Source organism: Tupaia chinensis, unplaced genomic scaffold, assembly GCF_000334495.1.
Source record: "Tupaia chinensis unplaced genomic scaffold, TupChi_1.0 Scaffold000429_1, whole genome shotgun sequence".
NCBI lineage: Eukaryota > Metazoa > Chordata > Mammalia > Scandentia > Tupaiidae > Tupaia > Tupaia belangeri.
In genome coordinates, this window is record NW_006159934.1 from 6,824,105 (window position 1) to 6,845,958 (window position 21,854).

The following is a 21,854-nucleotide window of genomic DNA, read 5'->3' on the forward strand; positions in this document are numbered from 1 at the left end:
CTGTGGTCGACTATGTAGGAGTCCAGCGACATAGTCATTACACTAACTGCTGGTCCCCATTCTTTGAAGAACTATTTACAATATACAATAGGTGATTTAAAATCTTTGTTTAGGGGTCAGTAGTTGGTGTAATGGCTGTGTCACCGGACTCCAATGTAGTCAACCACGGTTCAAGTCCCGAACCCTGTGGCTTAAACTCATGTGGGGCACATGTGCATGCATGCCCAAGATCCCAAGAGGAGAATGGAGGAGAAGGGACTGGGGCATGGCCATGCCCCCTGGCGAGTGATTTCTCACTTTGTGTCTCTCTTTCTCTCTCTGTCTTTCTGGGGAGCACATGTACCCTATAGCAAAAAACTCTCCAAAAAAATAAAAATAAAATAAAGTCTTTGTCTAGAAAGTTAATGTCTGGGTTTTCCCAGGCACAATCTCTTTTCTTTTCAGGTTTTTGCCATAGGGTACATGTGTTTGCTGGGGGTGGGGGTAGGGGTGAGAGTGGGGAGGTGGGGGGGAACCACTCTCCCCAGGAGGGATGGTCATGCCACAATCCCTTCTCCTCTGTTCTCCTCTTGGGATTTTGAGCACACAAGCACACATGCCTGGCATGATTTTCAAGCTGCCGGGTCTGGAACTTGAACTGTGGAAGACCACGTGGGAGTCCAGCACCTTAACTATTATGGCACCTGCTGGCCCCTCTCAGGCACAATTTCTATTGATGGCTTTTCATTCCCTGACATTATTTTCTGTTGAAAACAGGACTTTTTAAATATTATATAGTAACTCTGGGAATCAGATTCTCTCAGAGAAGAGAGAATGTTCTGCTTATTGTAGCAGTTGTTTATCTGTTTAGAGAGTCTTCAAAACTAGCTGTAGGTACTGCTGCAATTCGCAGAGTGCCTGGGCTCAGGGTTGGGGCTCCAGGGTGGAGGCTGACTTGCGTTGCTTTCTGGTAAAAAGGTGTGAGTTGGTGGCCTGCGGCTCTGGCCTGGATGAACCACGCTCGAGGTAGAAGCAGGGAAGCCCCGAGCCGGAGCCATGGCCAGTACAGTGGTAGCAGTTGGACTGACCATTGCTGCTGCTGGATTTGCAGGTCGTTATGTTTTGCAAGCCATGAAGCATATGGAACCTCAAGTAAAACAAGTTTTTCGAAGTCTACCAAAATCTGCCTTCAGTGGTGGCTATTACAGAGGTGGATTTGAACCCAAAATGACAAAACGGGAAGCAGCATTAATATTAGGTGTAAGCCCTACTGCTAATAAAAGAAAAATAAGAGACGCTCATTGATGAATTATGTTTTTAAATCATCCAGACAAAGCGGATGGCGTAATGGCTGCATCACTGGACTCCCATGTGGTCTGCCACGGTTTAAGTCCCAGACCCAGCCACTTCAAACTCATGTCGAGTGCATGTGCATGTGCATGTGTGCATGCCCAAAATCCAGAGAGGAAAGTGGAAGAGAAGGGACTATGGTGTGGCCATCCCCCTGGGGGGTGATTGCTTATTTTCTGTCTGTCTGTTTCTCTGGAGGATCTCCTTATATAGCAGCCAAAATCAACGAAGCTAAAAATTTACTAGAAGGTCAAGCAAAGAAATGAATTAAATGTATGATTTTAAGTTCATATTAGTTTATGTATATGAGTATCAACATTTTAATAATAAAATGCCTCAAAGCTGCAGTTTTTAAAAATGACTTAGCACAAGCTAAGTCAGTCTTGGTATAAGTTTGATTAAATTTGAGGATTTTAAATTAACTAAGATTAATTTAGAATATTTAGCAATTCTCAGTAACTATTGACAAATGCTTATTATTTGAATAGACGTATTGCTCATTAAGTGAATCATTTGGTACCTGTGCATACTTTCTAAAGGCAGAGTGAAGACAACCCTTGCTCTCAAGGAGCCTGTAGGCTAGTGGGAGACTGACAAACTAGTAATTAAAACATGTAATAAACATTACGATGGCATTAGCCTAAGGACTTACTGGAAGGAAAAGTAGTTCAAGGTATAGACAACCAGAGCAGCTACTGGGAACGTTGTATTTAATGGTGAATTTAGCCATGACTGTGACTTAAAAAATTCTTATCTCATACATTAAAAATTAATTTGTATGATGAAGGAAAAAAAAAAAACGAGCTGTATAAAGTCTGTATTCTTTGTTGTATATAGCCACTGAAGTCTATTCTGTTAGCTTGATAACTGGACAGATCTCCTTATATGCCTAGAAGCAAAAAAATTTTCCAGTCTTTGCAGAAGGACTCTGGGTGGATTTAGGGTACACCTTCGATATTCAGCCAGTTAGTTTATAACCCTGCGTTAGCCTTCACATTCTGCTCCTACAGAGCCTCAGGATCTACCAGATGTCTTATCTGGGCATGCACACAGTCCTGTCTAAGCTCGTGGCCTTCTACACTCCATCATTGTCGAAGCTTTTCAAAGCCCTTATAGATATCCCATTGCCATCTTTTGTTTTTAGGATTTTTAGTCTACTGTTTGCCTCAGTTGTTATCTATTGACTGAAGCAGCAATGACCAAAGCATCTGTCTGTGAATTTTAGTGTGTGTGTGTGTGTGTGTGTGTGTGTGTAATTGCCAGAGGGTGTGTGCCCTAGCCAGAGACAGAGAGGGAGAAGGCACTCTCCCTCCCACAATGAGGAATGGCCATGTTACATTCCCTCCCTTCTAGTTCTCCATCCTCTGGGATTTCGGGCACACATACCTATGTGTATTTCTTAAGCTGTCACAGCCAGGACTAAACCACGGTTGGGCAAGTGGGACCTGGCTCCCTTAACCAGTAGGACCTGGCTCCCTTAACCAGTAGGCTACAAGACTGGCCCTGTAAATGTTTTTGATAATTGCCATCTTCCATGCTCTCAGCAGCTTTAGTAATGGGCCAGTTCTGAGTGAGAAGAAATAAAGACAAGGCTTTTGAACCAATCTTCTGGGGAGTCACCCAAAGCAAATCATTATAATTTTTTGAGAATGAGGTCTGTTCTGCCTCCCCTAGTACTGGGAACCAAGTTGTTTCAGCTCCAGCTGATATACGAAATAGGGAATCAGACTGGGGTAAGTTAAAATGCCACAAATCAAATCTCTTTGTTCTTACCATTTTTCATGAATAAGGGTTCCCCAAGTTGTTTCAAACTTGTGATTAATTTCTTGTCTCTCTCTTTTTTTTTTTTTTGGTAAGGTATTATTATGTCACTAATTCTCCTGCCTGGGTCTCCTGAGTAGTTGGGACTATAGATAGATACGTGCCACCATACCTGGCTCTTTCAGACAGAGTCTCGCTATTCGTGCATACTGTCTGTGAGTTTATGACCAAAGGTGCCCACCACTACATACCTAAGCTTTTTAGGACGGGTCAATAATTATATCTGGACCTCGCATGTGGTCTCAGGCAGTCAAGTAGCAGTGTCTACCAGTGCATGCTATCATACCTAGACCAAACCTTTAGTTAATTTTTAGAACTAAAAAAAATCAACAGTTTTTGCCAATTCTTCTAATACCCTTATGGAAAGGCAAAATTTCATACTTTTCTGTTGGGCCATTTTTACTGATAGGACACCAAAATAGTGAAACTTTTTATATCACTTGAAAATGCCCCTCCACCTACCTTCCTAGTAAGACAATTTATCAAGCATTTACTGAAACTTTATAATGTGTGACTAAAGGGATAACTTTGCCTTCAAGTAAAGTGAGGAACTGAACAGTATCTGGGTCAGTTGTTGGCACAGCCGTAATGCAACATTCTGAGATGCTGTCCCATATGGAAAGGTCCTAGGGTTTTGTTCTGAGGCTTCCCTGTACATGCCAGCACACCCACACGCTCATGGGCCAAAGTGACAAGAGGCTTAGGCAGCAGGGGGGAGGAGGCAGATCACAGCATGAAGACCCTGTTTGGGGGTAATCTGGCTCTCTCTGTGTCTTTTACGGAAGAAATATATAAAGAAAGAAGGTCTAAAAGCAAAGTAAGACAAAACGGCACTGAACTGCAGATGAAATTGTTAATAATTATGACAGTAGGGGAGGTGGGGTTGAGAAGCTACAATTTTAATGAGCCCCAGATGGTTCTGATACTATTAGTTCACTTGGCGAAACACTGGCTTAGCTTTTCTTCAGCTCTACGCACTAACAGGGTATACTGTTAGGCAGCACAAATGTGTTAGAGACTAGGCAGAAAGCTGGGCAATAAGACAAAAACGAGTTACCACAACAGAAAAACAAAACATTAACTACAAGATAGGATGAAGAGGGCCTAAGGAAGCCTGACTTTGCCTGTGTGCACAGGCAATAGATCCTCGTACTAAATTTTATCAATGCTACAAAAAGGTTTTGAGACTGGTCAGATGTTATCTTCTCAGAGAAGCTTTTCCTGATTTTTATCTAAATTGGTACCCCCACCTTTACTCTAAAACACACTTTTTCCCTTTAGCTATTTAACCTAGTCTTTCAAAATATCTAACTTGTGTTTCCTTATTACCAAATGAATTATTATTTTCTAGTATGACATCTGTCATGAGGAAAGTGGTGGAGGAAATGGAAAACCTGCCCTGTCTAGGCTCTTGGTGTACTTTTGTGAGGACAAGCCAACAGCAAGGATACACGTCTTTGTTGATCTCTCCTCTTCAGGATAAAATTCCAAAAGGGAAACAACATGCTACACAGGTTGAAAAAAAACAAAAAACAATAGGTAAAAACAGAGGCTCTCTGATCTACTTTCCAGTTGAGGATCAGAGAGGAGATTGCTAAATAGGCTGTCCCTTGACAAGACAGTAGGGGCTGTATAATCAGCATAGCAAGGTTAGGAGAAAGGAGGGCATTAATTTAGTTGTCAAGAGTCCCCTGGCTCCCACACAGCATAAAAGATATGCAGAATTTTCTGTATGTCCAATGGAAAAAGATAAAGAGGTTGAGAATTCTGCTTAGCAAAATTACTAGGAGACAGGCATTTGCCCCAGAGAAGGTAAAGACTTAAGAAATATAATAGCCAGACATCACAGGGCCATAATGAACTGAAATAGGGGCAAGAGATTGTGACTCTACTGGCCACAGCAGCACTTATCAGCAAAAAAGCGGGAAAGGCAGTAACCAGATGAACAGCAGCAACATCATTGTAGAGGCCACTGAGGACTCAAAAGAGCAGCATAAGAACACAGGCAGCCATGTAATCTTTGTCCACATACATCTATACGCCATCTGGGGAAGGAAAATGGTCCTCTTAGCAGTGTATAGTAGTAGTACTAAATAAAATAGTAGTTATAAAAATAATAATAGCGCGAGATGGCAGAGGGTGAGATAGGGAATCAAGGATGGGAAAAAAGGCAAAATATACAGAAAACAAGAAATGGAAAATTATTTGTTGACAACAACACATATGTTGATGTGCTTGATTGAGCCAATATACAGTGTGAACTGAATGGAAAAATCTCATTTTGTATGCTATAATGATGTACAGTGAATGAATGTAAATAAAGAAAAAAATGTAAAAAAATAAAATAAAATAAAATGCAAAAAAGAAAGAACAAAAAAATAATAGCTAACATGCTATTTTTTAATGCCAGAGGAAGCATGTACACGAATAAGGAGAGAGACAGACAGAGAGAAAGCATCTCCCTATGGGTCAGGTCACATTATAATCCATTTTTCTCTCTTTTTAAAAAAAATTTTTAAATTTAACTTTATTTACTTATTTATTTATTTTAATTTGATCAGAGGGAGAGAGTGAAAGAGAAAGAAAGCGAGGGAGAGAGAGAGAGAGAGAGAAAGCTGCCAGGTCCAGGACTCGAACCACAGTCAACCATGTAGGAATCCAGTGCTCGTAATTAACCACCATGCCACCTGCTGGCCCCATAATTCATTTTTCTCTAACTGTCCATCCAATCAGGATCCTGGTCACACATGTGCATGCCCGGCATGTTAGACATGTGGATTCTCAGTTGGATATGTGGGAGCTGGCTTCCTCTGCACAGTGTTTAAGTGCTATGCTATAGGACTCCCTAGTTAACACACTTTTACAATACTATTTACGTGCCAAAAACCGTCCTAGCTTTTTATATTTTATTGGGTCACCAGGAAAGTCAGGGTGCATTTTTGCATAGAAAAGCATAGAAAAGTATGTCATGACTTTCCCAACTAAATATTAATTCATTTAAACTTCATAAGAACCATACGAGGTAAAAATCATTATTATCACCCATTTTACAGGTAAAAGAAAATGAAGCAAACAGAGGTTATTATTTGATTCAAGGCACCACAGTTAGTAAGTAGTAAAGCCAGGATATGACAATCTAACAACATATATTTTAGAGAGAAAGAGATGTAGTAAATATATTATTTTAAATAAGTAAAAATGACAGACATTTTTAGCTAAAGAATCCAACCACTTTAGTAAAGGGCAAACATTTTTAACTAAAGAATCCATCCAGCCATTGGAGCCAGCAAGTAGCATGGTGGTTAAGGTGTTAGACTCCCATACAACCAACCATAGTCTGAGTCCTGGACCTTGCCGAACTTGAATTAAAAAAATATTTTGGATTATCTAATAAATTTTATTTATTATTATTATTTTTTAAATTTGACTGGGGCAGGGAGAGTGAGAAAGCAAGCTGCCAGGCCTGGGACTCAAACTGTGGTCAACCTTGTGGGAGTCTAGTGCCTTAACCACCATGCCACTTACTGGCCCCAGTAAATAATCCTTAAAAAAAAAAGAAAAGAAAAGAAAAAAGAAATGGAATCAGCAAGTGCCATGATGGTTAAAGTGCTAGACACTCCCACATGGCCAACCAAGGTTCGAGTCCCAGACCTAGTGGCTTGTTTTCTCACTTTCCCTCTCTCTCTCTGTGTCTTTCTCTGCTCAAATTAAAATAAATGAATAAATTATTTTAAAAAGAAAAAGAAAAAGAATTCAACCATTCGGGCCAGCAGAAGATGGTATGGAGGTTAAGGTGGCTGGACCCCACATGGCTAACTATGCTGTTCAAGTCCCAGACCCAACGGATTGAAAACAATTCCAGGCACATGTGCATGCATGTCCAAAGGAGAAAAGAATGGAGAAGGGATTGCAGCGTGGCCATCCATAGGGAATAATCTCTCACTTTTCCTCTCTCTGTCTCTTTCCAGCAAGCACATAAGCCCTATGGTAAAAACCTTAAAAAATGAATGACTGAATGAATGAACAACTCCGGATGGGCATGCTGCAATCCCTTCTCCTCCATTCTCCTCTAGGGATCTTGGGCACACATGCACATGCGCCTGGCGTGAGTTTAAGCCACCGGGTGCGGCACTCGAACTGCGGTCGACTATGTGGGAGTCCAGTGACATAGCCATTACGCTAACTGCTGGTCCCATATTTTAGAATTATTTACTTTTATTTTATTTGTTGCTATTATTGTTGTTATTATTTTAAAATGTGAACAGGGAGAGAAAGGAAAAGTGAGAAAGCAAGCCACAAGGCCAGGACTTGAACCATGGTCAACCACCTGGGAATCCAGTGCTCGTAATTAACCACCATGCCACCTGCTGGCCCCATAATTCATTTTTCTCTAACTGTCCATCCAATCAGGATCCTGGTCACACATGTGCATGCCCGGCATGTTAGACATGTGGATTCTCAGTTGGATATGTGGGAGCTGGCTTCCTCTGCACAGTGTTTAAGTGCTATGCTATAGGACTCCCTAGTTAACACACTTTTACAATACTATTTACGTGCCAAAAACCGTCCTAGCTTTTTATATTTTATTGGGTCACCAGGAAAGTCAGAAAGCATTTTTGCATAGAAAAGCATAGAAAAGTATGTCATGACTTTCCCAACTAAATATTAATTCATTTAAACTTCATAAGAACCATACGAGGTAAAAATCATTATTATCACCCATTTTACAGGTAAAAGAAAATGAAGCAAACAGAGGTTATTATTTGATTCAAGGCACCACAGTTAGTAAGTAGTAAAGCCAGGATATGACAATCTAACAACATATATTTTAGAGAGAAAGAGATGTAGTAAATATATTATTTTAAATAAGTAAAAATGACAGACATTTTTAGCTAAAGAATCCAACCACTTTAGTAAAGGGCAAACATTTTTAACTAAAGAATCCATCCAGCCATTGGAGCCAGCAAGTAGCATGGTGGTTAAGGTGTTAGACTCCCATACAACCAACCATAGTCTGAGTCCTGGACCTTGCCGAACTTGAATTAAAAAAATATTTTGGATTATCTAATAAATTTTATTTATTATTATTATTTTTTAAATTTGACTGGGGCAGGGAGAGTGAGAAAGCAAGCTGCCAGGCCTGGGACTCAAACTGTGGTCAACCTTGTGGGAGTCTAGTGCCTTAACCACCATGCCACTTACTGGCCCCAGTAAATAATCCTTAAAAAAAAAAGAAAAGAAAAGAAAAAAGAAATGGAATCAGCAAGTGCCATGATGGTTAAAGTGCTAGACACTCCCACATGGCCAACCAAGGTTCGAGTCCCAGACCTAGTGGCTTGTTTTCTCACTTTCCCTCTCTCTCTCTGTGTCTTTCTCTGCTCAAATTAAAATAAATGAATAAATTATTTTAAAAAGAAAAAGAAAAATAATTCAACCATTCGGGCCAGCAGAAGATGGTATGGAGGTTAAGGTGGCTGGACCCCACATGGCTAACTATGCTGTTCAAGTCCCAGACCCAACGGATTGAAAACAATTCCAGGCACATGTGCATGCATGTCCAAAGGAGAAAAGAATGGAGAAGGGATTGCAGCGTGGCCATCCATAGGGAATAATCTCTCACTTTTCCTCTCTCTGTCTCTTTCCAGCAAGCACATAAGCCCTATGGTAAAAACCTTAAAAAATGAATGACTGAATGAATGAACAACTCCAACTATGCCTCTGGATCCATGATAACATAAAGAAATAGGAGATACTCACCAACTGTTCAAAACTTAAATGTAGGCACTGATCTATCAAATAACTCCTATCGAACAAAGCTGATACACTGGGAAATTGAGTTATAACATAAACTTTAAAATGTTTCATGAACACAGAGGATACATCAGTACCCACAGGTGATAAGTTCAGGCAATATAAAAGGCTTCAGAGGAAACTGAAGATGTCGTGTCTTTTAAAGGATCATATTTAAATCCTATGAGTGAAATGTTTCAGAGAATTTCAGTAGGGTATTGCAACCTAAAATAATCAAAAAGTAAATAATAAAAAACAGACAAAATACTTAGTATAATAATTTTCAAGACACTGGACATCAAGCAGTGAAGAACAGGGATTGCTGAGAAATGAGAAACAAACAAAGTGCGCTCTATGTTTGCCCCAGTCTACTGGACCCAAGAAGAGTCTGGGAGTGCTGAGTTGAGGAAATGACAGTCAAAGAAAATAGAAATGGTTAGAATTTTCAGAACAGAGGAGAGGACAATATAGAAGAAGGAACCAAGCCAGGCGCATGTGTGTTCATGCCCAAAATCCCAAGTGAATGGAGGAGAAAGGATTGCAGCATGGCCATGGCCCCTGGGGAGTGATTTCTCACTTTCCCTCTCTGTCTCCCTCTGTCTCTCTCCACTCTGGAGAGTGCATGTGCCCTCTGGCAAAAACCTGAAGAAAACAAAAAGAAGTTATTCTATGTATGATGAAATACAGTATACAACTATAGACATGGAAAATATAAACCCAGATCAAACTTTGAAAGATAAAAATTATGTCTGAGTTAAAAAATACACTGAATGGGATTATCTTTAAAAAAAAAAAAAAAAAAAGCAAACATTAAGAAATAAAATCATCCAGGGGCCGGCAAGTGGCATGGTGGTAAAAGGCGCTGGACTCCCACATGGCCAACCACAGTTCAAGTCTCAGACCTGGTAGCTTGCTTTCTCACTTCCTCTCTCTCCCGCTCTGTCTCTCTGATCAAACTGGAAAATAATAATGATAATAATAATAAATAAAGTTAAAATAAAATAATTCTTTAAAAAAAAATAAAATCATCCAAAATGCTATATACAAAGAAAAGATATTTTTTTTTTTTTTTGAGAGGTTTTTGCTATAGGGCGCGTGCGCTCGCCAGACAGACAGAGACATAGAGACAGAAAGCGAGAAATCACCTCCCAGGGGGGATGGTCACGCCGCAATCCCTTCTCCTCCATTCTCCTCTCGGGATCTTGGGCACGCACGCACACGCGCCCGGCATGAGATTTAAGCCACCGGGTCCGAGACGCGAACCGCGGTCGACTACGTGGGAGTCCAGCGACATAGCCATTACGCTAACTGCTGGTTCCCCAAAGAAAAGATAATTTAAAAAATAAAAAGCGGATTTTATAGTTTTGGGTTCAGCATGTAAGAAGTTAGAAGTCATCAATCACCATGTTCTCTTAACAAAAAATAAAAATAAACAATATTTCTTGGGTCCATAAACAAGTGAGGTCAAAGGGCAAACTGCTGCCCCCAAAATTGGAGACAGGCAGATACAGTAAATCACAACTTACTGCAGCAAAACCTCTACAAAAAAGCAATACCTGGTTAAGAAAACATGAACTGTAATTAACCATCTATTGGAGGCTCAGTTGGATAAGTCCCTGAGTTCAAAACTCAACAGGAATTTTCTTTTTTTGGTGGGGGGAGGTTTTTGCTATAGGGCGTATGCGCTCGTCAGAAAGACAAGAGAGAGACAGAGAGATAGAAAGCGAGAAATCACTCCCCAGGGGGGGATGGCCATGCTGCAATCCTTTCTCCTCCATTCTCCTCTCAGGATCTTGGGCATGCACGCAGGCGCGCCCAGCATGAATTTTAGCCACCAGGTCTGAGACTTGAGCCGCAGTCGACTACATGGGAGTTCAGCGACATAGCCATTACACTAACTGCTGGTCCCTCAACAGGAATGTTCAAAGTCTTACTTTTAAGTTTTATGCAGGGGCCAGCAGATGGTGTGGAGGTTAAGAATGCTGGACTCCCACATTGCCAACCATGGTTCAAGTCCCAGACCTGGCAACTTGTTTTCTTGCTTTGTCACTTTCTCTCTCTCTCACTCTGCGCCCTCTCTGGTCAAATTAAAAACAAATAAATAAATAAAGTTAAATCAAATAATTATTTTTTTAAAAAAGTTTTATCTAGTCAAGTGTTACCATGTTCTCACAGTGAATATTTGAGAAAAATTCCCTAAACTCTGGCAGGGGGAGGGCAAAAGTGACAAAGAAATACAGTGGAAAAGTATTCTCTTCTTCTAACAAGGCTTGTGCTGAAAAGAAACTATTTTAGCAGGCCCTATGTTACTGGAGTTTATCAGTCTAACTGACTTAGAAGGAGGAAAATACCCAATGCCAACCTCCTACATCCATACCATCCCATCAAAGTGGGGGTGAGAGACCTGAGAGGTGTGAAGTTAGACAGCAGGCTCACTAGAAGACTGAGACCTAATTTTGCAACTACAGATACTTTCCCACATCCTTACCATCACATTGCTAAAGGGCTATTTACAGGAGTTCCTTTCATTCAGTATATCATGTCTGGCTTTCAACAAAATATTGCAAGGCATGCTAAAATGCAAAAAAAACTATTTGAAGAAACAAGGTATATATTTTTAACCCCTATTTGTAAATGTTGAGCATCTAATGGGCTTCTTTTATATTAACAGGTAGTAGTAGCATATCTGGGTCAACATACAAGCACAAAGAGTGAAATACTTACCTAAGAATATACATAATTAAAAATCAGTTATAGGGGGACCAGCAGTTGGTGTAATGTTTATATCGCTGGATGCCCACGTGGTGAACTGTGGTTTGCATCCTGGACCTGGTGGCTTAAACCCAGTGGCTTAAACGTTGGGAGCATGTGTGCGTGTGCCCAAGATCCCAAGAAGAGAATGGAGGAGAAGGGACTGCAGCATGGCCATCCTCCCTGGAGGAGGGTGGTTTCCTGCTTCCTGTCTGTCTGTTTCTCTCTGTCTCTCTAGTGAGCACACGTACCCTATAGCAAAAATCTCTCTCTAAAAATGAAAATAAAAATCAGTTATAGGAGGTCAGCAGGTGATGTGGTTGAGGCACTGGACTCCTACATGACAACAGTGGCTTGAGTTCCGGACCTGGCGGCTTGGTTTCTCACTTCCCTCTCTTTCTCTGTCTCTGGTAAGCATATGTGCCTTATAGCAAAATAAAAAATGATAATAAATAAAATTAAATAAATTCTTTTTAAAATGTTAGAAAGAAAAAATCAGTTATAGTGTATTATCTGGAAAGAACAATTAGCTTTGACAATAGTAGCTAGAACTATAATTTTCTTTGAATCAATAAAAGCAACCTAGAACCACTGTAATGATGATACCTAATACTTTATATTTTTCTTTTTTTTTAGGCTTTTGAATAAGCTCACCAGAGAGCTACAGAGCGAAACAAAGAGAAGGAAAGTGAGAAATCACCCCCAGAGGATTTTGGGCATGTACATACGCACGTGTGTGTGAACACATACACACACCCAATGAGATTTTCAAGCCACCAGGTCCAGGACTGGAACCACGGTAGGCCATTAGGGAGTCCAGAGCCTTAACTAACCATGCTACCTGCTGGCTCAGTAATTTCCATTTTTCTATCTTCATTCAAGGTATATAATTCATCAAGTCAGGTTATCAGATCAAGTCAGGGTACTCTAGCTGTCACTTCATAACAAAGGAAGCAAGATGCTAAAAATCACTGTTCTAAGTGTTTGAGGGGGCTGGCCGATGACATGGTAGTTAAAGGCACTGGACTCCCACATGGCCAACTGTGGTTCAAGCCCTGGACCTGACAGCTTGCTCTCTCTCTCTCTCTTTCTGGTAAAAATTGAAATATAATGATAATAAATCATTCTTTAAAAAAAAAAAAAAGTATTTGAATCTAGAAAACTTCTTACAAAGAACAGGCTTCCAAATTTTGGAGATTCTCTAACTTTTATAAAACAAGGGAGATGTATCTATCAGGTGTATCTATCAGATGTATCTATCTTCTTTTGTCAAAGAAGCACCACATGTAGTTAATGCTATGGATAACCAAGGCATGAATTCTAATTCTGGTCTTGCCATCTAAATTTAAGCAAATGGTTTTTTCTGTGACTCACTGTTCTTATGCAGAAAATAAAGAGATTAGATTAGGTAATGCCTTAATTTTTCTCTACCAACATTGTAGACGCACTTCTTGATGTTAAACTTAACCCACACAAAAAACAACTATCTTTATGAACAAAAACACCAAGATATTAGAAATCAGAAACCACAAAAATGGAATAATGGACATTAAGGCCTGAGGTCAGTCAAAAAAAGGCCTTTTATTGCCTGTAAGTTATTGGGTTTGCATCTATCAGACAAATAAAAAGGACCACAATATATAAATGAACAAATGAATTAAATAAATGAAAGAGTCTAAAATAAACTGGTAGAGAATTAACAACAACAAACTTCATCAATGAAGCTCTGTTTCAGAAAAAGCCTGCAATTTATATACATACAGACACACACACACATATGATCAACACACATAGAATACATATACAAGCACATACACACAAACATGCATAATCTTTACATATCTTTTATTAGCCGAATATAAGTCAAAATTTAAAACATAACTTCTACTTACTTTGACAGAGATACTCCCCCAGCTTTCCCAATCATCTCTTCATGGTGCAATACTGAGTGGTTCCATGGAATATGGAGGAACTTTAAGAGTGTTCTCATCCACCGTTCAGGATGTAAGACAAGTTGCTCATAGTGAACTAACATGCATTTCTTGTAACCAACCTCCATACACTGGTTATACATAGTCTCTATGGCACGATTCCACTTGGTCAAACAGTCCCTATAGCTGTTTAGGTCAAACCCAGCTATAGTAACCTTTCGAGAAATCATTGAATGTACTGATGCCCGGCCATCTCGAACCATAAGGAGGAATTTGGCATTGGGGAATAACCTAGCAAGGTAAGTTAAGGATTTCAGGGCAAAGGGATCTTTATTACATAAATAAGGGGCTGGCTCTCCATGCTTAACAATAATTTCTAGTAAGAAGGCTTGCATGGCGGAATCCAGCACATCATCAGTGACACCAGCCTCATCCAAGCGGATTTTCTCTTTACTCGACCGTGACCACATCTGCTTCAGGGCCAGGATTCGGGGAATGACCCTGGTTTCCTCTCCACAGCGAATGTCAGGGTGTGCATCTAGCATGGCTCTCATGAGTGTGGTTCCACTCCGAGGCACACCTCCAATAAATATTAAAGGCATATCTTTGTGATAGGCAAAGGTTTTGTTGGCTTTGATGTCTAGGCCGGTTCGCACAGTGGTCTTTGTACTCTCCAATTTGATTGGTTGGCTACGTTCCTCTATTCGGTGATGGCATTCCATGGCATGCTGGCCCAAGTAAAATACAGTCACAGAACTAATCACCAGACAGGCCAATAGTAAGTTCTGCTTCAGTTTTCCAACCATCTTGATGAGGTTATCTTGTTATTAAATTGATATTTTGCTTAAAATGATTTTCAGAAAATGTTCAGGCCATGGAGATTCTACTTCAGAAAGATGATCAACATCTAGTAAGAAAAGGAAAAAGCTATTATATCATCACATTAAGATTGTTTACAAGTTAGTCACTAGTTACCACCATTGCATTTGAAGCAGAAAGAAGCTGAAGCAATCTTGGATGCTTTCGTGCTCTTGGAACACAGTATATGCAAATGTGAGTAAAAAAAAAAATCAACCTTTATAATCAGAAACAGTTTTTCTTAATGTAACATTTTTGAAGCTATGTACGTGTCATAGAATGAAAAATAAATAAAACTGTTTCTATCAGTGAATTGAGCAAATACGCAATATACCCAAGCATGTTTGGAGCCCCAAAAAAGGCTGATCTCTAGTGTTCAGATTTGCTTCATCCCCAAGCAACTGTCATCTCCACATTCTACTATACAGAAAAATAACAACAGAAATATAACATAAAACTTACAAATCTTTAACAGATTCAGTTTATTCATTCCACAATTGATTTAGGTACTACAGACCAGAAACTTAGGCTTGACTGAGAATAAACATCAAAAACGAGAGCAGTACAGTACTTCCACACTTGAAAAAGTCTTTGGTCAGAAAGATATGCAAATAATGACAATAACATGTAATTAGTGCTTCAGTAGAAATATGCAAAGGGAGCATAATGAAAAGGAGTATTCAAGTCTGCCTGGGGAAGCTATAAACATTTTATTAGAAAGCAGGAAGGGATCAGGAGATGGTACAATGGTTATGTCTCTGGACTCCCATGTAGTTGACCTGGCAGCTTAAAACTATGTGGGGTATGCATGTGTGCATGCCCAAGATCCTGAGAGAACAGAGGAAAAGGGACTGCGGTGTGGCCCTAGTATATAAGCAAAATGGCAAAACAGAACATAGCATAATCAGGTGACAGGAAGTACTGGGATGTCAGGGAAGTCATGACACATTTTTGCATATAAAAACATAGAAAAATACATCATGACTTTCCCAACAACCTAGTTCAGGAGAGCTGACATATAGAATGTAAAGAAAACTATGTATGTATGTGTCTGTGATCTAACTCGCAGAAGGACAGATAAGATTTGGATACAAAAAGCATCCTAAGCTGTGTGTACTCTATGACCAAAGACATAGGTATGGAAAAAGCAGGGTCATGTATGTGAAACAGGTAGAACTGCTAGGTTAGCTAGAGTGAGGATATCCATACTAGGAAGTAGACAGCCGACTATACCTAGACTAAAAAATTTACCCTGAATCCTCAAAGGCAAGTATGATGGCTAATTTTATGTGTCAGCATGGCTAGGCTAAGGCGCTTAGTAGTCTAGATAATGCTATGAAGGTATTTTTCAGATGTGATTACCGTATAAACACAGATTTTGACTAAAGCAAACTACCCTCCACAATTCAGAAGGGCCTTACCTAACAGTTTAAGGCCTTAAGAGGAAAGACTAAGACTTCCAGAAAAAGAAGGAATTATCTTCAGGACTACAACTTAGAAACCCTGTCTGGGTTTCCAGCCTGCTGCCCTGCAGAATTTGGTAGAGATTGCAGCATCAATTCGTACCTACCCCACTGCCTGACCGATTTCAGACCTGCCAGCCCCACAATCTCATGAGCCAATTCCTTAAAATCAATACTTCTCCCTTCCATATAACTTTTTGGTTCTGTTTTTCTAGAGAACACTGACTAGCATAGTAAGTACATGTAGGAAAATGACTAGCTACACTAGAAAAAGAATATATTCTGAGACGCAGGAATTCTGATTATGGCCTAATGAGAATGAGGTAGGAGACAGAGACCCTAAGAATATAATTAAGGAATAGGGCCAGAATGGAATCACAAAATGGCTGTTTTAAGATGAGGACACAAGAGCTCAGTGGCAGCTCAGCTCTCACTGAACTGCTTGTTCACAAGAAACAACTTGCAGCAGTAACTCAATGACTGATCTAAAGCAAATACAGTAATTAAGGCTTTTTCCATGTTCCACCACATTTCAGGAAGAGGACAATGGTCTTTTATGGACCAAAGCTTTTTGACAAGGAGAGTCTCATGACCTTTGTACTATTCCAAAATTAGGAGAAAAATAACCAGATCCATGTATCATGTGACACCCACTAAGAGGGGGATGCATGCACAAGCCTCTCCTGAGAACAAGCCCAAAGACTCTCCTGACCAAGATAAAAACCTCGCTTCAGCTCCTCTTAGGCAACGCATTTTCTGGGACCTCTCCTTGCCTGGAAGCTGTTCTCTCCTAAAAAGTTCACTTTGCTATCCCCTCTCTGTATTCACATCTCTAATAAATAATGCATGTGAGACAAAAGAATCAGGTTTGCAGCTGTTTCTGCATTGGGCCCACACACCCCAACTTCCTGTGTCAAGAAGATAGGCAATTCCTCTCCCCATAAACCTAAAGAAAGCTAGATTCTACCACACAGTCATTATTTTTTTTATACTCAAAAGAAATTTGTGGGGAAACAACATAGGAGAAAGACAGATGCTGGTAGAGGGTCAAGAACAGGAGAATTTGTGATCCTAAATCTTCCAATTAATATTTCCAATGAAACATTATTTAGTGGTGACAGATTCAGTGGTGACAAAAATACATGAGAAAGGCAGAGAAATGATCCTACAAAAAAGGTCTTGGGTTGGTGGTGCAGCGGGTGGTGTAGTGGTTGAGGTGTTGTACTCCCACATGGCTGATTATAGTTGGAGTCCCAGACCTGGTGGCTTGAAGATCACACCAGGCATGTGTACATGCATGTCCAAATCCCAAGAGGAGAATGGAGAAGAAGGGATTACAGCATGGCCATTCCCCCCCAGGGGGAGATGATTTCTCACTTTCCCTCTCAAGCAAGCACACATGTCCTGTGGCAAAAACCTAAAAGAAGGCCTCAGACTGGCTGCATATCATAGCAGTTAAATGCTGTGCCTAAGGAGCCAGATTCCACATAGCTGACTATGGTATGAGTCCTAGTCCCAGCAGCCTGAGAAACATGCCAAGTGGCATGTGTGTGCATCCTGATAGGCTGGAGAGATGTAAGATAAAAGGATTGTGGCATGACCATACCCCATTTGGGGTGCTCTCTCTCTGACATGTGCACACATCATGTGGCAATAAAAAAAATTTTTTTTTAAGAATTCATACTTTTGGGACCAGCAGTTAGCATAATGGCTGTCGCTGGACTCCCACGTAGTCGACCGCAGTTTGTGTCCTGGACCCGGTGGCTTAAAACTCACGCCAGGCGCGTGAGCATGTGTGCCCAAGGTCCTGAGAGGAAAATGGAAGAGAAGGGATTGCGGCATGGCCATCCCCTCTGGGGGGGGATTTCTCGCTTTCTGTCTCTCTGGAGAGCACACGCCCCCTATAGCAAAAACCTCTCAAAAAAAAAAAAGAATTTGTATTTCCCATATTATGAACACATAAATGAAATAAAAATTCATTTAAATCTGAACAAAGCAAACCAATCTCACTTAGCAAAGCAAAGAGAGGTTCTTTTAAAGATGTGATAAACTTTAATAACTGATTTCATTTCAGATAGTTATACAGGAATGATTCCTCTGGTACATTCCATTTGTTTGAGGGTTTGCGTAATGCATATTACATGAGAGCAGTAATCACTTAGATCCTGAAATGGAACAGCTTTTTGATAAAATTCTGAACTATCTGTATTTTAAATTACATTTAACTTGCCAACTTCTAATACATGTCAGAATTCAAAAGGTGACAAATGATTCAACTTCTTTCAAAAATTACCTTAGCAACAATTTAAAAATTCAATTGTAGGGACCAGCAGGTGGCATGGTGGTTAAGGTGCTGGACACTCCCACATGGCTGACCACGGTTTGAGTCCCGGACCTGATGGCTTGCTTTCTCATGTCCCCTCTTTCTCTCTCTCTTTCTCTCTCTAGCAAATTAAAAATAAATGAATAAATAAGATTTAAGAAATAATTAATTTTTAAAAATTCAATCGTACAAAATCAAAGTAACTGCCTCTTTGAAATAAATACTTATTGATCGAACAAAATATTAACCAATTAGAGTCCACCTGGTGGAGTGGTGGTTAAGGCAGTGGGATCTCACATGGCTGACTGTGCAGCTCAAGTCCTGAACTCAGCAGCTTAAAAAAACACACGAGGCACATGTGTACATGCATGCCCAACATCCCAAAAGGAGGGAGACATGGAGAAAGGACTGTGGCATGACCCATCCCTACAGGGGGTGCTTTCTTGCTCTCTCTCTCTCTCTTTCTCTCACAACTCTAACCCCTGGTCTCCCTTTGCAGAGTGCACGTGCCCTCTGGCAAAGTACACACACACACAAAAAAAATATTTAAATATTCACCAAACAAAAGTTAACATGACAGACTTCTAAGTTAACTAAAGCGGCAACTAATAGTATCTGATAAGTTCTACTAACTTCCCATTAAACCACCCCAGTTCCTATTAAATATATATTAGGTTGTTGGGAAAGTCATGACATGTTTTTCCATGCAAAAAAGCATCATGACTTTACTGACAACAGAATATAAAGACTAAAGCTGGAAATATATTTTAATGCATTTCCTATCCAAAGACATTCTTATCAATTTTTTTAAAAGATTTTTGCCATGGTACCAGAGGGTTATCTTGAGAAAAACTTTGAAGGAAGAAAAAGAGACTGATCTTTGCTAGCAGATGGTATATCACAGAATACTTGGTATGCAGGGCTGAATTGAAAAGGTTTATGTGTGACTAGTGTTTGCTTTTCAACAATTTAAGTAGTTAGCATGTAAATATTTTCTCAAAAATATTTTAAACCATACTGTCTCTGTTATTATAGATTCACAAACAAAATTATACAAAATTATAAGGAATATTTTGAACCTTATCTTTAAAACTCAGTACTCTGAAATTTTGAAAGTTTTTTATTAACTGTCAAGAACAATGACGTATGAGCAAAATTTTTTGATGTGTAAAGTAAATGTGGAAAAATGGGAAAATAAATAAATACATGGAAAATTACAAAACAAAAAAAGATTTTTGCCATGGGACCAGCAGATGGCACAATGATTACGTCGCTGGATTCCAACGTAGTCGACCACGGTTTGAGTCCCAGACCCGGTGGCTTAAAACAAATGCCAGGCACATGTGCATGTATGTCCAAAATCCTGAGGAGAATGGAAAAGGAACTGCAGCATGGCCATCCTCTAAGAGGGGAGAATTCTTGCTTTCTGTCTCTCCAGCAAGTGCACACGACCTATAGCAAAAACGTCTCTTAAAAAAAAAGATTTTTGCCATAGGGCACATGTGGCTCACCAGAGACAGTGGGAGAGAAAGTGAGAAATCACCTCCCAGGGGGATGGTCATGCCATAATCCCTTCTCCTCCATTCTCCTCGTGGGATTCTGGACACACACATATGCAAGCCCACTGTGATTTTCAAGCCACCAGGTCCAGGACTTGAACCGTGGTCAGCCATGTGGGGGATCTCACATTGTAACTCCACACTACCTGCTGGCCCCTTTTTTAATCATTTGAATAATTGTATAATACATTACTAAAGGAATCTACCAACATTTACTTGGCCAATTCTCCATTATTATTTACTTGTTTTGTTTTTATTATTAAGGTTTTTGCCACAGGGCACTTGAACTTGCCAGGGGGGAGAGAGAGTGAGAGACAGTGAGAGGAAAAGTGAGAAGTCACCCCCTACCCTGAGGGAAGGCCGTGCTGTAATCCCTTTTCCTCCTGGGATTTTGGGCACGCATGCACTCACACATGCCTGGTGTGAGCTTTAAGCCGACAGATATGGGACTCGAACCACAGTCGGCCATCTGGGAGTCTAATATGTTAACTACCATGCCACCTCCTGGTCCCTGTTTACTTGTTTTTAAAGTTTCACTTACTATAAATAAAACTGTGACACAGGACCAGCAGGTAGCATAGTGGTTAAGGGCACTGGACTCCCACATAGCCAACCATAGTCTGAGTCCCAGACGTGGCGGCTTGTTTTTTCACTTTTCCTCTCTCTCTCACTCACTCACTCACTCTGTCCCTCTCTGGTCAAATTAAAAAATAAATAAATAAATAAAGTTAAATAAAATAATTCTTAAAATAAATAAATAAAGCTGTGACAAATATTCTTACATCTAAAAACACCTTGGCACACATGATTATTTTATTTTTTGTGAAGAATTATTCATCATTATTATTTTTTAAAGTTTTTTTAAAATAATGCTTCATTTATCAATTAATTATTATTATTTTCAATCTGACCAGAGAGAGGATGAGAGGGAGGGAAAGTAAGAAAGCAAGCCACCAGGTCTGGGACTCAAACCACAGTTGGCCATGTGGGAGTCCAGTGCCCCAGCCACCATACTACCTGCTGGCCTCTATCATTATTATTTTTTAATTTGCTATAGGACATGTGCACTCACCAGAGGAAAAGAGAAAAAGTGAGAAATCGAGCCTCCAGGTCCAGGACTTGAACTGTGGTCAGCCACTACACCAATTATTTTAACTAAATTTGAAGAAGAAAAAATGGTAGGTCAAGAAGGGTGGGCTGTGCTTGATTTTAAAGTATTTAATACTTTAGGAACAGCATTTGGCATAATGGCTATGTCACTGGACTACCACGTAGTTGACAGCAGTTCGAGTCCCGGACCTGGTGGCTTAAACTCATACCAGGCACGTGTGAGTGCATGCCCAAGATCCCGAGAGGAGAATGGATTGTGGCGTGGCCATCCACCCTGGGGGTGATTTCTTGCTTTCTGTCCTCTGTCTCTCTCTGTCTTTCTGGAGAGCGCACACACCCTATAGCAAAAACGTCTCAAAAAATAAAAGTATGTAATACTTTAAATTCATCTCTTTCTCATGCCATACATTCAAATCTCACTAAAAATTCTATTGGCTCTATCTCCAAAATATTGTTAGAATATGACCACTTCTCAACATACCCACTACCACTGCCAGCATTTCTCACTAGGATTACTGACAGGTATTCTTCTACTCTGACCCCTTAGAGCCTATGCTCAATTCAGCAGCCAGAGTGATCCTTTTAAAACATAAAGATCATGTCATCTTTCATCTCGAAGCTTCGTATTTTTTTCCCCAAAATAGCCTTAAAAGAATTATTTTAAGATACCCAACATCAAATCTCTGTTAAATCTCTTTGCCTCTTTTTCTTCTGCTTCTATCAGGAAATGCCTATAGGCATCCAAAAAGTAGCACTGACTGAGGTCAGGCTATAGATAATCATACCATAATAGTCATTTGCTGTTTAAAGTAATATAGAAGGCACCTCCCCACCTCAGAGGTTTGTTTTATAAGGATTTTTTTTTCTTTTGAGAGATTTTTACTATAGGGCGTGTGTACTCACCAGACAGACAGAGACA

The 21,854-nt window shown here is 40.0% G+C and overlaps 1 protein-coding gene across 2 annotated transcripts in view; it reads right to left on the minus strand.

Moving 5' to 3' along the window:
- The window catches only part of TPST1 (tyrosylprotein sulfotransferase 1), a 104,705-nt gene extending 90,176 nt beyond the window's left edge, over positions 1–14,529 (minus strand). For both annotated transcript variants that reach the window (XM_014590325.2, XM_006155024.3), the window contains exon 1: positions 13,584–14,529. In XM_014590325.2, coding sequence (XP_014445811.1) covers positions 13,584–14,428 — 845 coding nt within the window. In that variant the 5' untranslated portion in view covers positions 14,429–14,529. The remainder of the gene's footprint in view (positions 1–13,583) is intronic.
- Between the last annotated feature and the right edge of the window lie 7,325 nt (positions 14,530–21,854).